The sequence below is a fragment of the Balaenoptera acutorostrata genome, chromosome 3 (genome assembly GCF_949987535.1).
Source record: "Balaenoptera acutorostrata chromosome 3, mBalAcu1.1, whole genome shotgun sequence".
NCBI classification, from domain to species: domain Eukaryota; kingdom Metazoa; phylum Chordata; class Mammalia; order Artiodactyla; family Balaenopteridae; genus Balaenoptera; species Balaenoptera acutorostrata.
The window spans coordinates 138,206,913-138,233,292 of NC_080066.1; the positions used below are offsets into that span (position 1 = coordinate 138,206,913).

A 26,380-nucleotide genomic window follows, 5' to 3' on the forward strand; every position below is an offset into this window, starting at 1 on the left:
TGGTGCACGGGCTTAGTTGCTCCATGGCATGTGGGAATCTTCCCAGACCAGGGCTTGAACCCGTGTCCCCTGCATTGGCAGGCAGATTCTTAACCACTGTGCCATCAGGGAAGTCCCTACTGGAATTCTTATCACCAAATTAGCAAGAGTGGTGTCTATATTTGAGAAGAAAAATCTACCCTTACCTTAGAAACTTGCTTGAAAATTTTTCAATTACTTTATGGCATGGTCTCCGTGGCAATTTCAACTTCAGTGAGCTGTTTATTTCTATTTGCCTTAATAGTTCTCCTACCTTTACATGTCACTGTTTACTTTGTCCCTGAACACCCTGCTAGTCTCCACAGTTTCCCTGGCGTCACCCCTCTCCATGTACCACAAGGATTAACTATGAGCTCAGCGGAAGTGAAGGATGGGAAGTGGGGGGACAGGTAGAGTAGTTTTATTAGAAGACAAGAGCAGTCAGCCTAGAAAAAGATCGTTTGGAGCTGGACTAAACCCATCACCAGGATTCTGAGCTTAAAACCACTCCCAGATCACCAGTAACACTGGATGCTGATGCTACCCTATCTTCTGTTTGCGTTTATAATCAGGTTTTGACAATAGCCCAAGCTCCCAAATAGAAGATTGAGTTATAGGAAGAAACACACAGCACTCAAGAAAACAATTACATGCATGTAACTTACACCGACTAACTTTTGAATAGTGAGGGCATGGGCTGCTTCTCAGCCCCAATGGAAGTCACAGCAGAGATGATCACCTTGCTATGCACATGGTAGTAATATGAGGAAATCGTAAGTAGCAACTGAATAACCAATCAAACAAAAAAGAAGGTCCTTACCTAGCTTATGCCTTCTCTTTGGCTTGGTATAAAATCAAATCTCTGATATTTGGAATAAAGTCTTACTTCCTTTCTGCTATGTCTGCTGAATAAGGCAAGTATTAGAAAGCATCTAGTCTAGTAAGTGTCACGGGCCTCTTGGAGTTGATTTTGCTCTGGGACCTTTGGCTGTCAGGCCCGGCCCAGACCAGCAAATTAACGTTTTTTTCTAGGCTAAATTATTATTGTTGTTACTATTATTATTACTTCAACATGCCTCCTACCTCCTGCTATTGAGCTAAGGTGGTTGGGGACTTTGGACTGCTGGGTTCTTGCAGGTGACAAAGCATACCAGGTTGCGGAATACGGACTAGTGTCCAGGTGCTCGGTGGGCAGTACTGTGAACTAGGAGATGACCAGAGTTATGACTCAAATTTGCAGTTGAGGGAACAGAGGCGTAAGCCTCAGCTAACCAGATTCCCGACATGCTGTGATTTGCCTGAATGGGCGTCGTAGGCGGAGGGGCTGGGGTGCGTTTGGGTAAGGGGTTCGTAATTTGGAGCGCGACCGACCTGGGTTCGAACAGAGCTCTGCTACTCGGTGGTTGTGAGCCTCCCACACGCGTCCTCTAGGACCCTGGGTTTCCTCCTCTATCCGCCGGCCGAGGTGCGAGGCGTCGACGCTCAGCTCTTCACGCCCGCGGCCCGGCGCACAGGAAGCCCCGAGGCGGGGAGGGGCGCCGCGCCGACGCCCCCTGCCGGCCGGCCGGGCTCCCTGCGCTGCCGGGCCCGCGCCCTACGCTCGACTCGTGGGACGCCCGCGGCCGGATGCCCTACGTCCGCACAGTCCTCGGCCTCCTGTCGGGCCTGGCGGCCTGTGGCGCCGTCGCCTTCCTCGGCTACTGCGTCTACTTCGACCGGAAGCAGCGTGGCGACCCCGCGTTCAAGCTCCGCCTGCGCGAAAGTGAGTGCGACGGCGGCGGGGGCGCGGCGGGCCGGGCTGGGCGGGCGGCGGACGCGCTGACCGGGCGGGTGGCCGCACTGACCGGGCCGGTGGTGGAAGGGCTGACTGGGCCCACGGAGCGAGGCCGGGCCGTGGGCGCCGCCGCCGCCGAAAGGCCCGGGGGGCGCACGCCGGCGTGGGGACGGCCCCCGACCAGCACGTGCCATGTTGTGTTTGCAGAAAGAAGAGCCCAGCAGCAAAAGGCTGAGGGACGGGGCGCCCAGGTGAAGTGCTTTAGCGACGCCGAGGTGGCGTTACAGTGAGTAACCTCCCGCCGATGCAGATCCCGGCTCGGCCTCAGGGTTCCAGGCCGCTTCCTGAGCAGCCATTTCCCAGCGCCTCTCTGCCTGCCCTCCCCCCGTTTCCGCTCAACTTACGTTTAGTTTTTATTGTCCGCTACGAAAGGAAAGGAACGAAGGAAGAACCATTTGGGGTCGTGAAAAGGCAGCTATACAGTAAACGTGGTAGGAAAAGGCGCTCCGTTTAGTTTATAAAAAAGAAGAAAGAGGAGCCTTTGCCCTCCCTGAGCAGCACCAGACACTTAGAAACCCAGGCCGGGCCACGGCCGGGTGACAGTGCCGCACCGCCCACTCCTGTCCTACTGGGCCTTTCTTCTTGCTCAAAAGCAGAACATATCCTCTTTTTCTCCAAAATGGAATTTGATTAGTTGTTTTTAAAGATAATCACAATCATCTTAGCAATCGGTCTAACTTAACTACCTCACATCATCTCTCAGAGGGTTCTTAGGTCCTTCCATCAATTTTCATTCAGTCAGTCAGTCGACGCCCATTTGAGCGCCTCCTACGTGTGAGGCGTTGTTCTAGGTGTGGCAGAGGTTAGCAATGGAGGGGGAAGACTGTCCCCCACGTAACGGGAGCACAGAGGAGGTAGAGGATCACTTTCAGGGCAGGGTTATCATGGAGGTGTTCTACGGATCTACTGCTCCTTTAACCTTAGTGGCTTAAAACATCTTATTTTGCTCCTGAATCTGCAATTTGAGTAGGGCTGGGTGGGGATCACACCTTTCTGCTCCGCTCAGCTTCAGCCAGGTTGACCCCAGGGCTAGGTGCTGGGTCATCTGAAGGCTCACTCCCTCACACGTTGGGCAGTTAATGCTGGCTGGCCACTTAGCTGGGACTATTGCACAGAACACCTACACATATCCTCTCCATGCGGCATGGTCTTCCTCACAGTATGGTTGATGGGTCCCACTGGGCAAGCAAGTGTGTGATATATTTGTGTGTGTGTGTGTGTGTGTGTGTGTGTTGATACACACAGTTGACCCTTGAACAACACAGTGGTTGGGGCAACGACCCTTCCCTCCGTCAAAAATCTGAATATAACTTTATAGTTGGCCCTGCGTATCGGTGGTTCCAAATCTGAGAATTCAACCAACAGCAATTCAACTGTAGTGCCTATTTATTGAAAAAAAACTCCACGTATATGTGGACCTGGGCAGTTAAAACCCATATTGTTCAAGGGTCAACTGTATATATGTATTTATACATATATTTGTGAGAGAGAACATGTGGGCGCGTGCCAGGTGTTGCCACTTCTACCGCATTGAGGCCCAGTCAGTTTCAAGGGGAGAGGAAATAGCCTCTGGCTCTGGGAATATTGCTGTGGCTGTTGTGGAACATGCAGTTCTTCACAGAAGACTTTGGACAAGAGGTGGCATCGAATGAGTGTGGAAGGATGTGTTAAATTTGGGTCCTGGTTTCAGGGGAGACAACATTCAGGATGAAGGAAACTGAATGTACATAAAGGTGCAAAATGGGGGATCTGCCAGGCCTATGCAGTAAATCAGTTTGACAAAGGAGTCCCAGTGGGGGATAGTGGGAGGTGAGGTTGGAGAGCTAAGTAGGGGCCCCGCATCGGAGCAAGGCTTTAAAGGCCAGGTTAAGGAATTCAGATTCAATGGGGGAATTGCTGAAGATTTCTGAGCAGGAATTTTTTAAAAAAGAAGGAAAGAGGGCTTCCCTGGTGGCGCAGTGGTTGAGAATCTGCCTGCCAATGCAGGGGACACGGGTTCGAGCCCTGGTCTGGGAGGATCCCACATGCCGCGGAGCAACTAAGCCCGTGAGCCACAACTACTGAGCCTGCGCATCTGGAGCCTGTGCTCCGCAACAAGAGAGGCCGCGATAGTGAGAGGCCCGCGCACCGCGATGAAGAGTGGTCCCCGCTTGCCACAACTAGAGAAAGCCCTCGCACAGAAACGAAGACCCAAACACAGCCATAAATAAATAAATAAATAATTTAAAAAAAAAAAAAAAAAAGAAGGAAAGAAAAAAACTTTTTAGGTTACATCAGACAGGAGTGGGCTAGGTAGAGTAGAGGAAGAGAAAGTTATTGCACTAGTACAAGTGAGAGGTAATCAAAATCCTGAACTGCGGTGGTGTCAGTGGCAACCGGTGATGAGAGATGTGAGATAAATTTTGCAGAAAGAATAGATAGTTCTTGCTGACTGATGAAAGGGTCATGGAGAGCAGGAGTCAGAGATTTCTGAGGTTTCAAGATGGAGTCTCTTAGAGAAAAAGGTACAATTGACAAAGTTAAGAAAGCAGGACAGGGAGTACCCATGGCTGGGCATGAGAGAGATGCTTTCCCTGGGGCAGAGCCTGGGTCAGCTCCATGTCTCTCTCCTTCACTGCCCTTATCCATGGTTGAAGTTACACCATTTGTTTGTGTGATTATTTGATTAATGCTTTCTATTTATTAGAATCAGCTCCATGAGGGCAGACCTTGTCTGTGTTTTTACTCACCATTGTCTCTCCAGTGCCTAGAACAGTGTCCGGTACATTGTAGGCGCCTAGCAAATATTTGTTGAATATTGTTTATTGTAGGCAGAGAGAAACAGCTCGTGCAGAGGCACAGACTATGAAATTGCAATATTTAAAGTGTTGTGGCCAAAGAGATAGCTGAGTGGTAGTTTGGTGTCTTATTGTGGAGGGCTTTGAATGCCAAAACAAAAAGTTTTGATATTTTTCTGTCGTGGCGGATAACCAGTGATGGTGATTTTATTTCAGAGAATGGATGCAATTTTTTTTTTTTGGAGTATGGGGTGGAGGAGGGAAGTCAAAGGCAGAAACATCAGTGGCAGTCTAGGTGGGAAATGATGAAGACCTGGATTATTTCAAATGAAGAAGAGGCAGAAGCAGGATTTTTCAAATGTTCTTTTATATAATCCTCATAACCACTCTGTTCTTCTAGTTTTATAGATGAATAAACTAAGGCACAGAGAGATGTCTCTTCCTACTTCCAGGATCTCTCTTCCTCCTCACACCAGGCCCTTTTTGTTTCCCAAAGTATGGTCTGCGGTCAGTCTGCATTAGATTTACCTGGGGCGTTTGTTAAAATGTAGATTGTTTGACCCAAGCACCAGCCATTCTGATTTAGGAGGTCAGGGGTAGCCCAGTGGTTATGGGGGCAGTGATGCTCAGACTTCAGAACTTATAAGACTCTTCTGAGGAGCTCATTAAAAATGCACATTCCTGGGCTCTACTTAGAGAGACTGATTTGCTAGGCCTGGGTGGAGCCCAAGAAAACTGCAGTTTTAATAGGTCCTTCAGCCCACCCTTTGTGAAACGCTGCTCTCAGATTCTGCATAATCCCTCATCTCCCTGGAAGCTCCTTCCCTTCTCCATAAGTGATCTCAGGTGTACTGCTCTAGACCTGGGGCCCCAAATTTTGCCTGCCTGCCAGACTCTAGCCTAGATGCTCTGTTGGCACTTCAGCTTTGTGTGTTCAGAAGTAGATTCATCATCTCGTCCCTTGCCACTGTTCCTCCTCCTCTGTTTCCTTGTGATGCTTCTGATAGCCCTAGGCTCCCTGCTGTGACCCAGCTCATCTTGCTTAAATATCAACCTCATCTTCCACAATCCCCTTATTTTTCTGTTCTCTATCTCAAACCCTATTCCCTTTCTATTTCCGTTGCTCCTATACTACCTCAGGCTTTTATCACCTTTTACCCAGGGTACTGTAATAATTTCTTAACTGTCTCACTGCCTCTTTTCTTATGCTCTCAGAGTAAATTCCTTCTAAACCGCAGCTGTGTATATGTAACACTTTGCAGTAGCCCCCTACTCTGCAGATGAAAGACGAACCCTCTCAGCTTGGCACCAAGGACTTGGCACCATGGGTGCCTTCTGTATTGACAGCCTTATTTTCCTAAGGATTAGAAATAGTACATGGAAAGTTTTCAGTCCATAGCTGGCCTTCAGTAATTGGTAATTATTATTGTTGCTCCATGCACCCTATCATAATCCAGCTACATAAGCTCACTTGATATTTTTCCCTGCAGTTTGGCGTCACTTGTACTTTCTTCATCAGACTTTCACTGAGCTTCTGCACATCTCAAATGCTATCTTTTCTGAGAAACTTACCCTGATCTTCCAACCAGATGGAATGTACTATGAGCCCCAGAGACATTGGACTTTGTTGTTAATGTGTTATTGATCTCAAGCATACTTGTCTTTTCTCTTGGTTAGACTCTGGGCTCCATGGCGATGGGCACAGGAGTCTTGCTCTCCTTCCCCTTCCAGCTCTCCTTAGAGGGTCCTGCTCTTGGCTCACTAAGTATCTGTTGAATGAAACCTGTGGTTGTTACTGATCATCAGCATGTTTGCTGATAAAAGCTTAACATCTGATCTCATCTGCAGGTTTATGCCATTTAAAAAAGAGAATTCTTGGGGAAAATAAACAGAAAAACTCTCTGGATAGAAAAGACTGAAGCTTAAGTGACTGGCGGTGGAGTTGATACTTTGGGCTAGGGATTGCCCACTTTAGCTTTAAAGACCAGCCCTTGGCATGGTACCCGTGATGATGCCATCCTGTGAACCTCGTCACCTTCGTGAACCAGCCTGCAGCAAACCACAGCATCCTTCTGAGTATCACCAGCTGCCCAGCCAGCCCCCGCCATGCCCTTTGCTAAATCAACAAGCACGGTTAATACCCTAGGCAAGAAAATAGGTTTGCAACATACAAAGAAAACTACCTTTGTTATAGTTGATTACAGTGTGATTTCTCCTATGTGTACTTAGCAAGCCGGGTAAAATATGGATGAGGTTATTACAAACATCTCAACCAAACTTGAATATGCCATTTTTTTTCATTTGTTTGTTTTAGGAGGGAGGTTCAACTTTTTTTTTTTTTAAATTATAACATGGGCTAAATTTAAGAAATTACCCTAGTCTTCTGACTTTATTTCTCAGAGTTGTTAGATCTAAATGGCAATATAACTCATGAAAGTATATTGAAAAGTACAAAAGCTGATATAAAATGGTAATCAGGGTTCCAGGTGTCAAGGGATTAGAGAAGCTGAAGAATAAAACTGGCCAGGCTACAGCCTGGCAGACGCTGGATGTGCTGGTTTAACAAGGTACCATCTAGGAAGGCCATCAAATGTGCACGATGACAAGTCACCGCCATCGCCTGCTGTGTATTTTTTTTTGTCGCCTGAAATTATAACTCCATTTTAAGAAATTGTCTTAAATATAAAGAACAACTGCATTTGTCATGCTTGGATTTAGAGACTAGATTCAAGATGTGCTTTTAAAATAAAAGTTAAGGGACTTCCCTGGTGGTCCCTGGGAAGACTCTGTGTTCCCAATGCAGGAGGCCCGGGTTCGATCCCTGATCGGGGAACTAGATCCCACATGCATGCTGCGACTAAGAGTTCGCATGCCACAACTAAGGAGCCCGCCTGCCACAAGTAACACCCAGTGCAACAAAATAAATAAATAAATAAATAAATAAATAAATAAATAAAAAGTTAAATAATTCTGACAAGTAACCATATACCTTACATTTGTTACTTACTGTTAAATATTCTGTGACTCTTTTAGTTGTGGGATCCAGCAAAGAATGAAAAATTACAACTTTTTCTGCAAGAGGTACGAATGGGAGAACTTTGGTTATCCAGAGGTAAGAATGTAAACATTCTTTTGTAAGCAGTTATTTATGATAATTTATATTTGAGAAATATTTATGGATTGGTATTTGTATGTCAGATAACTTAACTAACTAGATGTGTTAACCAGCTTGCTTCAGTTTAAGAAACTGTTCCAGCATTTTCACTTTATTACACTGTTCCAGCTCCACGATGTTATAGTTAGTGTTAGTTTTGGTTGCAGTCTTGGAAGTGGGCAGATGGAGAAGCAAAGCCAAATACAAGAACACCTTATTTACTGTCAGATAAAATTCTAAGTAAATGAGTTTTCCAAATGACTAAATGTTGTATGAATCAAAACTTAAAAAAATTTTAACTGCTTAAGGATACTCCCTGGATATAGGGGCAATTAAAATACAAAGAACCTTTCAGCTTTAACATTTTTTGAGCTGGGATAGTATAAATATGGAGAGGAAAATTATGAGTTATAAAACAATTATTTTATTACATTTTATTTTTACTTTATGTTTAAGAGCTATCATGTAATAGTTTAGATTTAGAGGTGAATGTTACAAATATTGAGATGATGAAAACAAAAATTGCAAACTTGAGTTTTTAAATTTTGCTCTCTCAAAGGTGATTAACATTATTTCTATGAGCCCCTAAATTAATTAGCACTTTTAGGGTTATATACTTCTACTATATTTTACTTCTGAAATTCTCATCTTGGTTGCTTATTCTTTAAATCCCCCACCAAACCCAAAACCAATTACATAAGAATCTCTGGGGTGGGACCCAGGCAACAGAATTTTTTTTTTTCTTTTTTTTTATTGAAGTATAGTTGGTTTACAATGTTGTGTTACTTTCAGGTGTACAGCAAAGTGATTCAGTTATACATATATTTATCTATATCTGTTCTTTTTCAGATTCTTTTCCCTTATAGATTATTACAAGATATTGATTATAGTTCCCTGTGCTATACAGTGGGTCCTTTTTGGTTATCTATTTTGTATTTAGTAGTGTGTATATGTTAATCCCAAACTCCTAAATTTATCCATCCCCCTCTCCCCTTTGGTTACCAAAAGTTTGTCTTCTCTGAGTCTATTTCTGTTTTGTAAGTAAGTTCATTTCTGTCATTTTTTTAGATTCCATATATTAGTGATATCATATGATATTTGTCTTTGACTTACTTCACTTAGTATGATAATTTCTAGGTCCATCCATGTTGCTGAAAATGGCATTATTTCATTCTTTTTTTTTTTTTAAATAAATTTATTTATTTATTTATTTTTGGATGTGTTGGGTCTTAGTTTCTGTGCAAGGGCTTTGTCCAGTTGCGGCGAGCGGGGGCCACTCTTCATCGCGGTGCGCGGGCCTCTCACCGTCCCGGCCTCTCCCGTTGCGGAGCACAGGCTACAGACGCGCAGGCTCAGTACTTGTGGCTCACGGGCCTAGCCGCTCCGCGGCATGTGGGATCTTTCCGGACCGGGGCACGAACCCGTGTCCCCTGCATTGGCAGGCGGATTCCCAACCACTGCGCCACCAGGGAAGCCCTATTTCATTCTTTTTTATGGCTGATAATATTCCAATGCATGTATGTACCACATCTTCTTTATCCATTCCTCTGTTGACGGACATTTAGGTTGCTTCCATGTCTTGGCTATTGTAAACAGTGCTTCAGTGAACATTGGGGTGCATGTATCTTTTAGAATTATAGTTTTCTCCAGATATATAGGCGTCAGTATTCTTTAAACCTCCCTAGGTTATTACAGGACACTGGTTGAGAACCAGTGTTCTAATGCAATAATTTTTCACCCAGTTTTCTGTAATCTCAGTTTTCTGCACTCCCTTCTGCCACCACCCCCAGTTTTTCCTACTTTGCTGCCAGGTAGTTCTGTAGCCAACTCAGTTGTGTTTATGTCTATATAACCAGAGGGACGATAGAGCCAAAAGTTTTAAGAGAAATTTCTGATTAGCTGATTTGATTGCATTTATTGGTTGGTTGATCTAATTAACCAAACTGATTATTGTTTTTAGGTTACATTAGCTCCATCAACTTGAGAGGCACTATTATATCTTTTTCTTTCTTTAAAAGGTTTGATACAAAGTGTTTATTTCCTACTTAGTTATATTAAATATGTCAAAATGTCAACTTCTGTTATTACATAACACCTGAAGAGAGGCAGCACACTATAGTCTCAAGGTTCAGAAAGTTAGGTTCTGTTACTAATTCTGGCATTAATTAGCTTTGAAACCTTAAATTATTTCACTGATCTTTGCCTGTTTCCTAAAACGAGGTAGTGAGACTAAGTGATTACATGTTTTAACTTAAAGAGAGACTCTATCATTAATTTCCACTCTTCACAAATTTTCATTCTTAGTTACTTTACAGCCAGTCATCCTAAAACTCATTTTAAAATTAAAACCACCTAGAAATCAAAGTTCATAAATCTCTTCTCTTCCCCTGGATATGTAATCCATGTTACACTAAATCTTGTTTCAGCTCTTTGATAATACAATCTATGTTTTAGAAGTCTCATTTAGCTAGAACATCAAGATGTTTCACCTGTAATACTTCATTGATCACATATGTAGAGTTAAAGATAACTTGTATCAGTAACAGCAGACCCCAGCCTTTTTAAAAAACTCAGTACCTCCCTCTTGCATACCCAAATAGCAGAACATGAACATTTCCAATTCAAGAGTGCACTTTTAAATAGTAATTTGGGTCAGAAAGTTATTTAATTGGCAGCTCAACATTTTCCCCTTTATACTCTTTACTCTTTTTGCGACTTGTTTAAATAATCTTTATTTTTTTAAAAATATTTATTTGTTTGGTTGCATCGGGTCTTAGTTGCGGCATGTGGGATCTTTTGTTGCGGCATGCGGGATCTTTCGTTGCGGCATGCGGGCTCTTCATCGTGGCAGGTGGGCTTCTTTCTAGTTCTGGTGCACGGGCTCCAGAGCACGCGGGCTCAGCAGTTGCGGTGCGTGGGCTCCAGAGCACGTGGGTCTAGTTACCCCACAGCATGAGATTTAATTCCCCAACCAGGGACTGAACCCATGTCCCCTGCATTAGAAGGTGGATTCTTAACCATTGGACCACAAGGGAAGTCCCCTAAATAGTCTTTAGTTTGATGTGCTTTTTTAGTTTCAGTGCTTGGTGCTTTCTTGGTAATTTGTAGAATGTATATTTTGAAGAGCTTTAAAATTCTGCTCTAAACTTATAAATCTGTTTCAGGGGAGCATCGAATGGAGGTCGAACATCTCAGCAATGCCCTTTTGGTGTGTGGGCAACCACAGGAACTTCTGAAAGTTTTCAAACACACACTTCCTCCCAAGGTATTTGAGATGCTGTTGCGCAAAATTCCCCTTATTTGCCAAGTAAGCACATACTTAATTATCTTTGTGAAATGAACACTGTAAATAACCATGTTGGGCTTGATTACATAGAAACAGCAAAGTATTGATATGTGTGTGAATGGCCCAAAGTTTTAAATGAGTAAGGTCTCTGAATTTTTGTTTGCTTTTCTTGTCTTAAGATGAAACAAGCTTATTCTTTCATGTTCCTTTGACTATAATGAATTGTATATTTTGAGTATTATACATGTTTCAACATTTCAACTTTAAAGTTAACATTGTTAACACTGTTTATCTTTGTACTTTCAAAGACATCACAATTATTTACTGACTGCAATGTCAACAGAGGTCTGTAAGTTACATGGTATTGTTAGTTAAATGACCTAATGGCTTAAAAATTAGATGTAATACAGAAAACTGTAAATTATCAAAGCAGAATAATACTTGTACTTTCCAATAATATGACAAAACATAGAAATCACTTTGGTAAATTTAAACATATATAGGCTAGTTAGTGTTCTCTTGAGTACAAGTTTATATTGGTAAATATAAGCAGACTGATACCTATTAATAAATTGGCTCATGAATGGATATCATTTGATACCAAACTGCTGGGTGTACTTATGCATCAACTAGAGTTTCCTGCAGTGCTTGGATTTGTTTTAGGATTCATTTAGCTCTAAGACACTACTTTAACTTTGGTTTACTTTTTATTACATTGATCACATGCAGTAGCTGAGAGTACACTGTATATTGTTGGTCTGACTTGGAATCATTCATGTTGGATTCTCAGCTTTTGAATAAAACACAAAGCAATATAGTCTCCACTAAAGCACAATAATCAATTCTTAAACATTCGCAAGCTAGTCTCAGATGGGATGTTTCCTGAAGATACATGAAAATGTAGCTAGGATAAGAATGTGTAGTGCCCACCCTGACACAAGAAGGGAGGCAAGAAAAGGATCGTGCATTAAATTGATTAGCAAGTAACTATTTTATGTATTTACCAGCAATTTGAGGCAGACATGAATGAACAGGAATACTTGGAGGATGATCCTGATTGAAAAACATTTCAATGTATCCACAATCCAGTCAGAATGCTATGGTACTATATAGTATAAACTGCTCAGTGATATTTCCATTTATTTTCCTTTTAGTAATAAAAATTTTTTTTCTATCTTATACATGATTGAACACATATTTTGCTTTAAAATTAACAGTCATAATTGAAGAAACCATGGTTTATTTCTCTAATCAAGTGACCAAGCTGCTGAATCTTAAGGCCTCAACAAGTGTTGCATCTTATTATTTTCATTGAACAATAAGACCCATTTTGATGATTATTCTGGTAAATAGCAATTTTGTTTTCCCAGTGATTTCCGTTTGCCAAACAGTCATGACAGATTGTTTAACATGGTGGCTACTGCTTTCATGGGATTCTGTCAGGTGAATCCTCATTTCCAGTGCAACAGGTGTTGGCAATCTTTCATCAAAAGTCCATGCATTAGGACTTCTCTATCGTGGTTGGCCAAGGAGTCCTGCTTTGGCAGCCAGGGCTTCATTCTGCTGAATATGATATTCCTGAAACCTCATAGATATTCGTTGAGTCATTTTTAAATATTTCTGTAAGCAATGCTCTGAACAGGTGGTCTAGAAATAAAAAGATCCAAGAGGCAATACAAAAATATTAATTAAAAGAAATTGCGTCTATTCTAAAAGAATATAACCAGTGGGTACTTTTCTTTTCTTTGAATATATCTGAGAATTAAATGGTATTAATGAGTAGCAAGTGATCATAGCTTTCAATTGTTAATACTTTCATCCATTTACAAAAATTAATACATACTGAATGCTTACCAGTTTGGAGGTACTAAAAACAATGGTAAGTAAGTCCCTGCCTTCTGGACTAGATTTTCTGCAGGTATGTTTCAATATTAACTGAAATCCCACATTCCCATCTCTTATTCTGATTGTTAAAATGTAGGCCCAGTATCAGGTTTGTTCTTTTTTAATGAGAAACTCCATTCTCAACATTCTTAATTTTCAACTTTTTACTTTTTAATAAGACTATTGTACTTAGCATCTCTCAAACTTTGTCATTTATTTAACAAACACTTATTGATTGCTGGTTATATGTTAAGTTCTTGGCATGAATATTTATCAACATATTCCACTGGAGGAATTTTATGTCTCTTTTAGCCAATATATAAATGTTTTGAAGAGGATATTAAAAGTTAAGACTTCTAATAGGATTAGGCAATATGAGCCACCAAATTCAAGCTCTACTTTTTCCAAAATTAACCTGAGTTCTCAAGGTCAGATAGGAAAGCCATGTCAAGTTTCTTTAGCCTGGCCATCTTGAATGAAAGCTAATTATTAAGAATCTTTGCTTTGGAACAATGTATTCAGCAAGTCCCAGGCATCTTCTCTGAAAAAGTCTGCCGTAGTTCAGTGTGGCTGTGATACTAAATTTGGCATCGTTAAACTCAATGCCACGGGTCTTTGGCTGCTTCAAGTTCCTATGAGCAATGGAACGTATAAAAGGTAGCCTAAATTCCTGTAATAACTAGGAACAAGCAAAATGCTTAGGGGGATCCCATTTATATTGTTTATGATGAGCTTAGAGAATTTTTAGTGGGCAACACTTTTCATACCTCTTCAGGTTTTACTTCTCTTGTTGTGAAGTCTTTAACACAGTCCAAAAAGCAGGTTTCTGTAAGTTTATTGTAGGTTCCAAGAAATTCCTTAAACTACAAACAAATCAGAAGGTTCTTTAATATTTGGTTTTTAAAACAAAGATGTTTTAAATACTGATGTATTTAGGCAAAATACCCTGTAATACTTGAAATCAAAGGTTCTTTTGCTACCTTAAACGGGTATAATATGATCTACAAAATATAGTCAGATTTTCTAGTTGAATATTTATTATTTCCTGGATTATCTTTCAAATTATCTGAAAAATGAATATGCTTCATATCATTTAACATCCATCTGTGGAAATGAAATATAAATAGTTATTTTGTGAGATCACTGACTGACATGGTTATATCCAGTAGTGCCTTAATTTTTTGCAAAATCCTTTTTCCTTAATTATAATACCTTACCTGTTTTATCTGATCAGATTCTGGTATTTGTGCAGCCATATTCTTTTGGTACGTTTATTAGTCACCTGATTTAAAAGTAAAAAGTTTGTCAGTCTGTATACAAATGTCTTTAGGCTAGTAGAAGGTAATCAAAACAAGCATAGATTTTGAAATAGCACTGAAACAAGTCTACCTGAAATTATTGTTTATATTTTATAAATTTCTGATTATGTAATTATATGCCCCACCCCCAATCTCCCAAGTCATTAATAAGAACCTTACAGTTTAGAACTCGCTTTTCTTAATGCTAGCCCTATCTAAATCTCCAGTTTTAAGACAGTTTGCTCTGTTACCTTGCAAAGCTACGTATTAAAGTCCCATGCGTAGTAGGGTTTTATGGGAAAGAGCTCTCTGGTGTCTTCCTATAAGTACTTAAGTTAACTATCCCCCTGGTTCCTAATACAACTTAGATCTGTGCTACTAAAGATCCTTTTACTATCTCTATGTAAATGCAAAGGTTCTATTAATTAACAAACACCATCCACTTATTAATCAACAACACTCATGAAAGAGAGTTCTAAAAGACTCTAAGAGGAAGTTACAGGAGTTGTACATTCTACAGTTCAAAAAGGGTAATCACAGAGACTTACCAGAAACTTCTGAACATATGACACTTTTGATCTAACTTGGGGGCAACAGAGAAGTGAAGATAAGGAAGTCAAAGAGTGTTTCTGAATTAGTGGGATTTTCACATATCCTAAATGGAGGACCCAGGATCAGTTAATTCTGATGTAAGAATGTATCACGTTATTTACTTATTCTATCCTGGCTAGTTCTAAAACAGATGAAATCTCATAAACTGGATGTGTATATCATTCTTACTAGCTCATCAATTATTATTTAAAGTGGCTGTGAAAAGCACGAAATTTTCATGAAGCTCGCATGGAGATTAAGTAGGAAATTCAAGCTTAGGGCAGAGTGTATGGTACTATCGTGAAAGAAAATTTTCATTTTGATTAACGAATAAAATCAATGGTAATTCCACTCCAGCATTCCCAACCATGTATAAAACTTTACCTCTTTTGCATTTATTCTTCCCTCCTCTTTTGTCCTTATCCTGTATGTTCACAAGTATTACTGCCATTTTTAAAAAGTTATTTTTTCCACATGCAAGGGAAAGCACCAGTTCTTTTCTATTTGCTATCCTAGTCTCATTCCAAAATTCTGACTGTCTATACTTCAGAGAATCTCTGGTTTAGTAGTAACAGTTATAAACTACCTTTTCTATTAAAATTCTTCGATATCTGCTACGAACAATGCAGTAGAGGTTTCAGATTAGCCCAACATTCAGGCAACTAGTGTTCCATAAACACCTAAAAACTTACCAAGAATGCTCTTTATTCCTATTTTACTTCACAGCTTTATAAATAATATATATATTTTAACCACATAAACTACCTGAAAAATACCAGGAATTAACTGAAGGTCACAATTTTTCAGGTATTGCTGTGACTATCATCATTGATAAGTCCCAGGTAAGATACTTCCATTATAGTTACTCTTTGCTCACTTAAGTCATGAAACACTGATTCCACACCCTCCAACTACAGAACTGCATAGAAATACAAACCTAATTATTCCATTATTTTCTAATATCAACTTCAAACTTATTTACAGTTTGAGATCTCAGCAGTTACTATTTTGCTAGATAGATGTGGGTAGATATTCATTCAGTAAACATTTGTTTAATGTACCAAGTACTGTGCTAGTTATGAAACCAGCCATGCTTCTGAGGTAAGATGCATCTTTATAGCTGCTATAAAATTTTATCACTAACCAGCCAAGAAGCAGAGAATCCCGTAAGTATATCATACAGTGAGGTTTAGGATTTGTGCTTCTGGGAAGATGGGGTAGATGTGCTTTCCCCTATTCTTCTCACTAAGTACAACTAAAACCCCTGGACATTACACATAAAACAAACATAAGACTAAAAAGTAGAGAGGAGAAAGTATATTAGTTAGGGCCCTTGGGACCCAGGAAACATCACAGTAGTGAATTCTCTCCCTTGTCTGGGGTCTCATATATCACACACTTGGAGCTGAAAAAGCTGGCAATCTGCAAATGCCAGTTGGGGTAGTCAAAAAGCCCCTCCCTACCCCCAGCCAAAAGTCTGCCTTCTCTAGCCAAAAGGCTAGGAAAGGGGAAGCCTATAAAACAGAAATCTTTTAAACAATAACTGCTGTACTCCAGGCCAACACAGAAAAAACTTTGGTTCTCATCCCCACCCACATCAGCATAAGCCAGATAAGACTTCCACCCTCACTAGGTTGTAACGAGACACTCCAACTCCCACACCAGAGTAGTGTCAGAGAAGGGTGATTAGGGAGCAGGGACTTTAATTCTTGCTGGGCATTAATAAGGACCCCTCCCCCAAGTGTCAGTGGAAACTGCATGGGGAGCCTAGACTTCCACCTCCATTGTCAGTGATGAAGTATCTTTCTCCCTCCCCTCTCAGGTGGTATCAAAGGAGGCCTAGTTGAGATTCAGGACCTACATACTGCCCCATGGTAGTCAGGCCACATGCCCTCCTATGGTGTCAGTGGAGGCCACATGGGGAGTAGTAATGAGGCACTCCAGTCCTCAGCCAGGGAGACACCAATGAAGGCCTAGTAGAGAGCCGTAACTCCTACGCTCACCCAGCAGAAATGAGGAACATCACTCCCACCCCCTGACACATACACCCACACCCTACCCACCTTCTCTAGTGACAGAGTGAGGAACTTGGACTTCTACCCTCACCTGGCAGTAATAAGGTGCCCCACCCCCATGAAGCAGTGTCAAAAGCAGTCAGCTAGAGGAGAAGGTTTAAACAAGATCTAGAGTCTCATAACACAAGATGCAAAATGTCCAGGTTACAAAAAAACAGAAACAAAAAAAACTCATTCCAAGAACTAAGATCTTAAAAAAAAAAAGTTGTCAAACACTGAGATGAGAGATGTTAGAATTATCTGACAAAGATGTTAAAATAGCTATTATAAAAAATGCTTCAATGAATAATTAAGAATGTTTGAAACAAATTAAAAAAATATAAAACTCAGCAAAGAAGTATAAGATATCAAGAACCAAATGGAAATTTTAAGAAGTGAAAAATAGAAAAAACCAAAAGAAGCTCAACAGACAGAATCAACAGCAGATCGGAGGGGACAGAAAAAGGAATCTGTGAAGGAAGGAGGAAAATAGAAAATAGAATTATTCAATATGAATAACAGAAAAATAGAATAAAAAAAATGAACAGAGTACCAGGAATCTGTGTGACTGTAACAAAAGAACTGACATTTGTTTTATTAGAGTCCTGGAAGAAGAGAAAGAGGGCAGGGCTGTTAAAGTACTAAAATAATGGCTGAAAACTTCCCAAATGTGGCAAAAGAAGAGAAGCTTACAGATTCAAGAACTGAATTGCATTCCAAAAAGCATAAACACAAAGAAATCCACATCAAGATACATCATAGTCAAACATTTAAAAACTAAAGACAAAAAATTTTGAAAGCTGCAAGAGAAAAGTGACATCTTCTATAGGGGAAAAACAATTAGGATGATAGCAGATTTCTCATCAGTCAACCCAGAAACCTGTATCTAGCAAAAATACCCTTCAGGAATGAAAGTGAAATTAAGATATTCTCAAATGAAGGAAAACTAAGAATTTGGTGCCAGCAGACCTGCCTGAAAAGGATTAAAGTTCTGAGCAGAAAGAAAATGAAAAAAGGAGACTTGGAACATCAAGGAGGAACAACATAGTAATAAAAATAGGAATAGGTACAGTACCCTTTCCTTTTCTTCTTGAGTTTCCTAAATTATATTTGACAGTTGAAGCAAAAATTATAAAACTGTCTAACATGGTTCTAAATGTATATTTTAAATGGGGAAGGTAAAGGGAGGTAAGGCTTTCTCATTTCACTGAAACTGGTAATATGCTGACACCATTAGACTGTGATAAGCTTCGTATATGTCATGTAATACCTAGAGCAACCACTAAAAAAGAACATAAGGAGATACACTCAAAAACATTACAGATTAATTAAAATAAATTACAAAAAATATTCAAATAATCCACAGGAAGGCAAGAAAAGAGAGAAACAAAACCAGAACAAACAGAAAATAAAAAGTAAAATAGCACATTTAAGCCTTAATAAGCAATTACATTAAATATAAGTAGTCTAAAGAATCAATTAAAAGACAGATTGGCAGAGTGCATTAAAGAAATGTCCAAGTATATGTTGTCTATAAGAAACTAACTTCAAATACAGTGATACAGACAGAGTGAATACAAAAGGATGGAAAATGATTTATCATGCAAGCATTAATACAAAGAAAATAGTGGATATATTAATATCAGATTAAATAGACTTCACAGCAAAGGAATTTACCAGAGACACAAAAGGACATTAAGGGTCAATCCACCAAGAAGACATAGTACTCCTAAATGTGTATGCCCCAAGCAACAGAGCTGCAAAATATGTAGAGAGAACTTAAAGGAGAAAAAGACAAGTATAGTTGCAGACTTAAACATCCCTCTCCCAACAACTGATAGAACAACTCAACAGAAAATCCACGAGGATACAGAAAAACTCAACATCATTAACCAACAGGATACAATCTACATTTATAGAACATTTCACCCAATACCACAGAATACACATTTTTTATTAAGTGCCCATGGAACACATACCAAGATAAACCATATCTGGGGCCACAAAGTAGCCTCAATAAATTTAAAATAATTGAAATCATACAGAGTCTGTTCTTAGACCACAATGGAATCAAACTAGAAACCAGTAACAGATAACAGGAAAATCTGTGAACATCTGGAAAATAAATAACACTTCTAAATAATCCATGAATCAAAGAGGAAGTCTCAAGGAACTTTTTTAAAAAGTCACTGGACTGAATGAAACTGAAAATACAGCATATTAAAATTTGTGTGACACAGCTAAATCAAGTGCCAAGAGGAAAATTTTATAGTACTAAATGCATACATTAAAGAGGAAATGCCTCAAATCAACAATCTATTTTTTTTTTCTTTTTACCTCAAGAACCTAGAAAAAGAGCAAAATAAACCCACAAAGCATGTAGAAGGAAGGAAATAATAACAGAAATCAACAAAAATGAAAACAGAAAAGCAACAGACAAAAATCAGTGAAATAAAGAGCTGGTTCTTTGAAAAGACTATAACAGACAAACCTCTAGCAAGACTAACAAAGAAAAAATGTCACATATTATCATTATCAGGAATAAAACAAGGTATAGTACCATAGACCCTGCAGATATCAAAAGGATAACAGAACTATAAACAACTCTATATACATAAATCTAACAACTTACTCATGAATTTACTATTATCCTGATATCAAAACCAGACAAAGATACATACAAGAAAACTACAGAAAAATATCTTCATAAAATAGACATAAAAATCCTTAACAAAATAATAACAAATATAATTCAGTAATATATAAAAAGAATTACACACCTTTAATAAGTAGGGTTTATTCTAGAGATGCAAGGCTAATTCAATATTTAAAAATCAATAAATGTGATCCACCATATTAACAGATGAAAAAATAAGTCATGATCATATCAATTGATGCAGAAAAAGCATTTGACAAAGTCAGTACCCATTCATGTTACAAACTGAAAATTAGGAAGAGAGGGGAACTTCTTCAACTTGGTAATGTGCACCTACAAAAAAATTCTACACCCTGTACTACATAGTTAATGGTGAAAGACTGAATACTTTCCCCTAAGACAGTGAGCAGAGCCGGATGTCTGCCCTTACTACTCTTACTGAATATGCTGCTGGAAGTTCTACCCAGTGCAGTAACTCAAGAAAAAGAAATAAGACATATAAATTGTAAAGGAAGAAAATAAAACTGTTCCTCTTTGCAGATGACATGATTGTGAACATAGAAAATCCCAAAGAATCTACAAAGAAACCCTAGAACAAGATAGTTCGGCAAGTCAGCAAGATCACAGGATACAAGATAAACATGCAAAAATCAATTGTAAAAACTAATTTTCAGTGTTACTGAAATTAAAAATACAATACCATTTATAATCACTCAAAAAGAAAAGATTTATGGGTAAATCTAACAAGGCATGTACAGGACTTGTATGCTGAAAACTACAAAATGCTGATGAAAGAAATCAAAGACTTAAATAAATGGAAAGACATTGTGTTCATGGATTGTAAAACTCAGCATAGTAATGATGTAAATTTTCCCAAAATTGATATACAGGCTTAATGCAATTCCTATCAAGGTCCCAGTAACATTTATTATAAATATAGACAATTATTTTTAAATTTATATGGAAAGCAAATGCACTTAAACAAATTCAAAAAAAGAATAATAAAGTGGGAGGAATCAGTCTACCTGATTTCAAGACTTATTACATAGCTACAATAATCAATATTGTGTGATTTCGGTGGAAAAGCCGACACATAGATCCATGAAACAGGATAGAGAACCCAGAAATAGTCACAGAAATATGCCCAACTGATTTTTGGTAAAGATGCAAACGCAGTTAAGTGAAGATAGCCTTTTCAACAAATGGTGCTGGTACAACTGTACATCCATAGGCAAAAAATTTAACCTCAAAGTAAGTCTTTCACTTTATACAAAAATTATCTCCAAATGGATCTGGGACTCAAATATAGAACATAAAACCATTAAAACTTTTAGAAAAATAAAAATCTTTGGCCTTTAGGGCAAAGAATTCTTAGACTTCACATCAAAAGCAAACTACGTATCTGATAAAGAACTAATAACTAGACAATATAAAGAAGTCTGCAAACTCTATAGTAAAAACACAAATAATCCAATTAGAAAATGGGCAAAAGACACCTCACCAAAAAGATATAGATGACGAATAGGCACATGAAAAGATGTTCAACATCGTTAGCCATTAGGGAAACAAAACCACGATATATAGCATTACACACCTATCAGAATGGTTGAATTAAAAAATATAGTGACAACACCAAATGCTGGTGAAAATGAGGAAAAACTGGATCACTCAGATATTCCCTAGTGGTAATGTGAAATCATATAGCCACTCTGGTAAACAGTTTGGCACTATGTTAAAAACGTAAATGTACAACTATCATATCATGCAGCAATTGCATTCCTGGGCATTTTTCACAGAAAAATGAAAACTTATGTTCACACAAAAACCTGTACATGAATGTTTATATACACTTTATTCATAACAGTCAAAAACTGGAAGCAATCCAGATGTTCTTCAACAGGTGAATGATTAAACAAACCGGTACACTCATACTGTAGAATACTACTCAGCAATAAACAGGAATGAGGTACTGACACACACAACAGCCTGGATGAAACTCTAGAGGATTATGCTGAGTGAAAAGCCAATCCCACAAGGTTATATACTATATGATTCCATTTATATAACATTCTTGTAATGACAAAGTTACAGAAATGGGGAACTTATTAGTGGTTGCCAGGGGTCGAGGAGGGGGTGGGGGAGGAGGAAAGTAGGTGTTACCATAAAAAGGCAACATGAGACTTTTGAAATGGAAATGTCCTGTACCTTGACTGTATCAACATCAATATCCTGGTTGTGATATTGTACTACAGTTTTGTAAGATGTTACCATTGTGGAAAGCTGGGTAAATGACACAAGGGAACTCTATTTTTTCTTACAACTGCATGTGAATCTACAATAATCTCAAAAAGTTTGAGGTTGCCCAGCTTTCTAATCCCTGCCAAAGAACAAGGTACAGTGTGCATTGTGGTAAATGTTAGCAAGTGTTCAGAACTAGAGTTCTTCTGGCTTCCTACTCAGAAAACAGCCTGAAAAGATCCAAGAACTGGTAAGATAACTTTTGTGGTTAGGTGTTAAATGAAAACTTTGTTTTGTGGGAACTTAAAAAAAAAAAAAAATACAAGAGCAATAAAACAAGAATTAAAGGAACCTGGTTTACCAGCAGGCCTCTAGCTGAAAGCACAAAAGGTTATCCAAAGACCTGTTCATGTTTGCTAATTATAATGCCAAAATCAGCTTTTTCCTGTTCCTATCCTAGTATTTCTTCAGGTTAAAATTCATATATAATATGACTTTTTCAAGCAGAGGTCAGAGAGGCAGAAAGTATGAAATCTTTAAATGTTGTGTAACACTAATGACTCTACGTCACTTCCCTCTTGGTATACAACTCACAGTGACAATTGATGATTGTTACTGGGAAGTCTTTGAAGAGATATAGATGAAGAGCACCCCCAAATGTTGTTTGTATGAATTTTCTTGATATTGTCTTTTAATATACAGTCCTTAACAGTATATCTCCTCCTTTAAATGAAATAAAGTTTATCATATTATAAGAGTAATATAACCTATTTCTTGAGAATTTGGAAAATAAAAAATATTTCTACTACTCAAAGACCACTGTGTTAACATTATGATTTCCCTTTCTCTAGAATCATTCAATTATATATTTTATTTTTTCAAATATCTTTCCAGACCCACAACTGAACTCAAGAGCTAACAGTCAGGGGAGTTCCCTGGTGGTGCAGTGGTTAGGAATCTGCCTGCCAGTGTAGGGGACATGGGTTCAAGCCCTGGTCTGGGAATATCCCACATGCTGTGGAGCAGCTGAGCCTGCAAGCCACAACTACTGAAGCCCATGCGCCTAGAGCCCGTGCTCCGCTACAAGAGAAGCCACTGCGATGAGAAGCCTGCACACAGCAAAGAAGACCCAGTGCAGCCAAAAATAAATAAATAAAAATAAATAAATTTATTAAAAAAAAAAAAAAAGCTAACAGTCAGCAATTTTCTTAAGTCTGCCTATATCTCCAAAGCTCTTCTCTGTAGTCACCAATATCAAGATTATGGTATACCTAAGTGAAGGCAGTTGTTCCTAGAAAATATTGGAGACGGTTGAGTGAGTAGATGATTTTCAAATTTACTTGCTAGTTTGTGTCTTCTGAGTCTTCCAGCATTCTATCTTGCAGTTACTTAATCATTAGTTATGTTGACTGACAAAGTCCAACAGCCATACAAACCACCTGATAGTGAGAAGCGGTAGAAGCAGTGTGGCTGCCCTTTTATTTGGTCCTAATTACCAGATATTACAAGCAAATGTTTGTTACTGTAGAGGCAAATATCCAATCAGGGGACACATTCTGTTTATATCCCTGAAACCTGAAGAGGGAGGGAAGGGATAGAGAGTTCTAGCATCTCTGGCTTGGGCCTTAGGAATGATTACAGCAATGCTAAGTAATTTTTGTGTCAAACAAAATATATCATAAAACCAGGGAACTTAAGAGAATTGTTAGTCATCAAGCTCAAACCTTTTCTGATGCATGAGTTTCCTTTCTGTTCTGGAAAAGTAGTTGTCCAACCTTTGCTTGAATGTCTCCAGTGAGGCCTGATTTCTCACCTGAAAAATGAGGGGATTACAATATGACTGCTGAGGCCCCTTCAAGCTCTAACTCTGTTTGATGAAATCTAAACTTCTGCTGGCTAAGTCATTTTTTGAAAAGCCTTTTCCTTTTCAATACGTGAAATCAGTTTCCTCAATCTGTTCTGAGGTTACAGTTATTTAGCATATGTGTTATTATGTATTAAAAAATACTTAATATCCTATTTTGCCAGGTAATTTGGATGTTCAGGTGAACACACAAGGACAAACAATTCCCAGAAATTTCTGAGTATTAAAAAAAAAAAAAAACTAATCAGGATGTGGTGGGGAGATACCCTCCATTTAGTCTTTAGAATCATATGCAGATTTTTACCAGGTCTGGAGCCAAATTTCTAATTCTGTTCAAACTTAGTTTACAGTAAGTGATTCTTCTGATGTCCTTGACCACTATCACTATAATTGATCCTGGCCTCAGCATGGCTGGTACTGGTAATTGGTAATCTTGTGATTCAGGCAAGGATCATGAATGGATGATAAAACTACTGGGTGATAGGCTGGGGAACAGGATATATGCATTGTATCAAAGCATCTCCACAGGTTACTTATCACAAAAAGAAAACTGTCCCTTTACATTGGGAAGATCTGTCAGTCACCACCTTAACCGGTGTGGTACCACCTATGTGCTATTCTTGCCAAAAATGTTTGATGTGATTGATTATGAGGGAATAATTAGGAACAGCCACAATTTGGGACTATGTGTAAGATGACTAGACTGGTCTTTTCTAAAAATTAAAGTCATAAAGGAAAGGGGTAGAAAGGGCTGTTCTAGAATATGAGACTAAAGAATTATAACTAAACAGTTGTGAACTTTGGAACTCAAAACCATTTTTGAGTTTTAAAAGACTTTTTGGGATAATTGGAGAAATCTGAATATGTTATCTTAGGTGTGATAGTCATATTGTGGCTATGTAATAGTATGTTCTTAAGGAGATACATGCTGAAGAAATAAGGGTTAAAGGTCATGATGTCTGCAACTTGTAAGTGGTTCAGCAAAAAAAACCTGTATATCTCTCTATATATGTATATATAGAGATACGAGAGTGGGAAAGAGAAAGCAAATAAGTAAAAGTGTTAACAACAAAAAAGAAATGAAAGAACGATCTTGTGAGCCATGTTTTTTGTTCCCGGGCTATCTGTTCTTTATTTGATAGGTCAGATGTCTAAACTGATGTGAACTAACTTGCTAGATTGACATAAAATAGGACTCTACCACATGTCCCTTTACTTTAGATCATTTGCAGCAGCTTTAGGAAATTGTGCCTGATTAACTGGCAACCCTAACTTATTATTAATCAGAGCAAAACATTCTTTTGAAAGATCACTGCATACTCCTTTTGGGTTTAAAGGATGGCTTCAAGTCCTTAAAGGATGAGCCTATGAGTACTGGACTAGATGGGGGCAAGACTACTTGGGTTTTAATCCCAGCTCTGATTAAAGGGTTGTAAGATCCAAAACAAGTCACATTTTTAATGAGTTTCTACGCCTATGAGCACACCTTAGAGTAGAGGGGAAAGGTCACTTTTTCTTTTACATATAAGTTTCACCTAGAAAATAAGGGAGATAAATCATCTCAAGTATCTTACAGCTCTGACACTGTCATTATATCTTTTAATTTACATAAATTATAAAACAAATTGTGAACAGATACTACCTAAAAGCCTGGTAATGAAGGAAATGTAACTGAAATACAGAAACTCATCAAGATTTAAAAGGTTCTCTAAAGCTGAGCCCTTAAGGTCTCTTTTAATCCTAGGATTTCTTCTATCAAAGTAGACAGCTGAGATGTAAAAATAAATAAAAATTTGTTATTTAACGTTTACAGCAGATTACATTTTTTGCTTTGATTAATCTTTTAGTAATGCGTAAAGGGAAACGTTTAAGTAATGCATCCTCGAAAATTAGCAAATCAGATACGGTGTGTTGGCCCTGGTCTTCTGTCTAGAGAGAATTTTTCAGTTAAAGGAGGGTTCAGCTCAAGGTCACGGGGTGGATGCCTTACAGTCTAACTCACTGTCCCAAAACAAGCCCCCGACTCCCCAAACCTGGGTTGAAGGTGGCTCTGAGCCTCGAATTCGACCCTCGCCACAGTGATGACACTGTTCCGAGGCAGGTCCCAAACCCGCTCTGGGGACGCGTTGCCCGGCTCCGCAGCCCCCCATAGCCCCAGGTACCCGCGGCGGCCTCCTTCAGAGACCCTGCCACTCTTCCTGAGGGTAGCTTGCAGCCCCCCGCCTGGAAACCCGGGATTCTGTGGACAGAGAAAAGATACCATACTTAAGGATAGACTCTCGCATCCGACACCAGTAGGAGGTTGCGGGGCTGCACTACCAGTCGAGTCTGGGGGCGGAGGATCTGGGTCAGGGCCGGCGCCGCAGCCGCTGGATGAAAGAGAACACGTGGGAATGGCGATGTCAAATAGCTCTTATACCCTACTTCGCCGATTCGTTATAATGCCGGAAACTCTAGAGGAAAAAGCTGATTTCATAAATGAATTTTAAAACCCCCTGAGAATTGATTGTTTTGATTGTCTGCTTAGACAAAGCTATTTCTGACTTTCTCTTCAATATCAACACGAATCTGTTGAAACTTTTTGTAAAACTAATTTACTTAATCTCGCGTCCCTAACGGTCTCCAGGAGCTACCCTGTTAACAGTCCCTAATAAACAAGATTGGTATTATCATCTACGTCGGGAGCTCTTCAGGCCTTGGATGAAACTCCCGAGTGTTATTCAATG

At 39.2% G+C, this 26,380-nt stretch overlaps 2 protein-coding genes across 7 annotated transcripts; one reads left to right on the forward strand and one right to left on the reverse strand.

The window, feature by feature from the left end:
- The first annotated feature begins 1,643 nt into the window (after positions 1 to 1,643).
- Positions 1,644 to 22,924, forward strand: TOMM20L (translocase of outer mitochondrial membrane 20 like). Of its 6 annotated transcripts, XM_057543827.1 has the most exons (6): positions 1,644 to 1,780; positions 2,000 to 2,043; positions 7,663 to 7,741; positions 10,948 to 11,090; positions 15,650 to 15,684; positions 22,685 to 22,924. In XM_057543827.1, exons 1-5 carry the CDS (start codon positions 1,645 to 1,647, stop codon positions 15,659 to 15,661), a joined length of 414 nt encoding a protein of 137 aa, XP_057399810.1. In that variant the 5' UTR covers position 1,644; the 3' UTR covers positions 15,662 to 15,684; positions 22,685 to 22,924. The 6 variants fall into 6 exon arrangements, with proteins under 6 accessions (XP_057399810.1, XP_057399813.1, XP_057399809.1 ...); XM_057543830.1 differs by lacking the exon at positions 15,650 to 15,684 and having other exon boundaries at positions 2,000 to 2,078; positions 10,948 to 11,048; XM_057543826.1 differs by lacking the exon at positions 15,650 to 15,684.
- TIMM9 (translocase of inner mitochondrial membrane 9) lies at positions 12,037 to 26,054 on the reverse strand. Its single transcript, XM_007192933.3, has 5 exons — positions 25,920 to 26,054; positions 23,515 to 23,603; positions 14,171 to 14,235; positions 13,721 to 13,816; positions 12,037 to 12,716 (listed from the first exon to the last, which is right to left on the reverse strand). The coding sequence occupies exons 3-5, from the start codon at positions 14,207 to 14,209 to the stop codon at positions 12,582 to 12,584; spliced, it is 270 nt and encodes an 89-aa protein (XP_007192995.1). The 5' UTR covers positions 14,210 to 14,235; positions 23,515 to 23,603; positions 25,920 to 26,054; the 3' UTR covers positions 12,037 to 12,581.
- Positions 26,055 to 26,380: the final 326 nt, after the last annotated feature.

Excerpts from the sequence above, each read along its gene's own strand:
- TOMM20L (XM_057543831.1), top strand. The coding sequence starts at position 1,645 with ATGCCCTACGTCCGCACAGTCCTCGGCCTCCTGTCGGGCCTGGCGGCC. Across the intron at positions 7,742-10,947 it reads AGAACTTTGGTTATCCAGAG|GGGAGCATCGAATGGAGGTC; the intron begins GTAAGAATGTAA and ends AATCTGTTTCAG. Across the intron at positions 11,091-12,076 it reads AAATTCCCCTTATTTGCCAA|CAATTTGAGGCAGACATGAA; the intron begins GTAAGCACATAC and ends TGTATTTACCAG.
- TIMM9 (XM_007192933.3), bottom strand. The coding sequence starts at position 14,209 with ATGGCTGCACAAATACCAGAATCTGATCAGATAAAACAG. Across the intron at positions 13,817-14,170 it reads AATCTGATCAGATAAAACAG|TTTAAGGAATTTCTTGGAAC; the intron begins GTAAGGTATTAT and ends ATTTGTTTGTAG. Across the intron at positions 12,717-13,720 it reads GAGAAGTAAAACCTGAAGAG|ACCACCTGTTCAGAGCATTG; the intron begins GTATGAAAAGTG and ends TTTTATTTCTAG.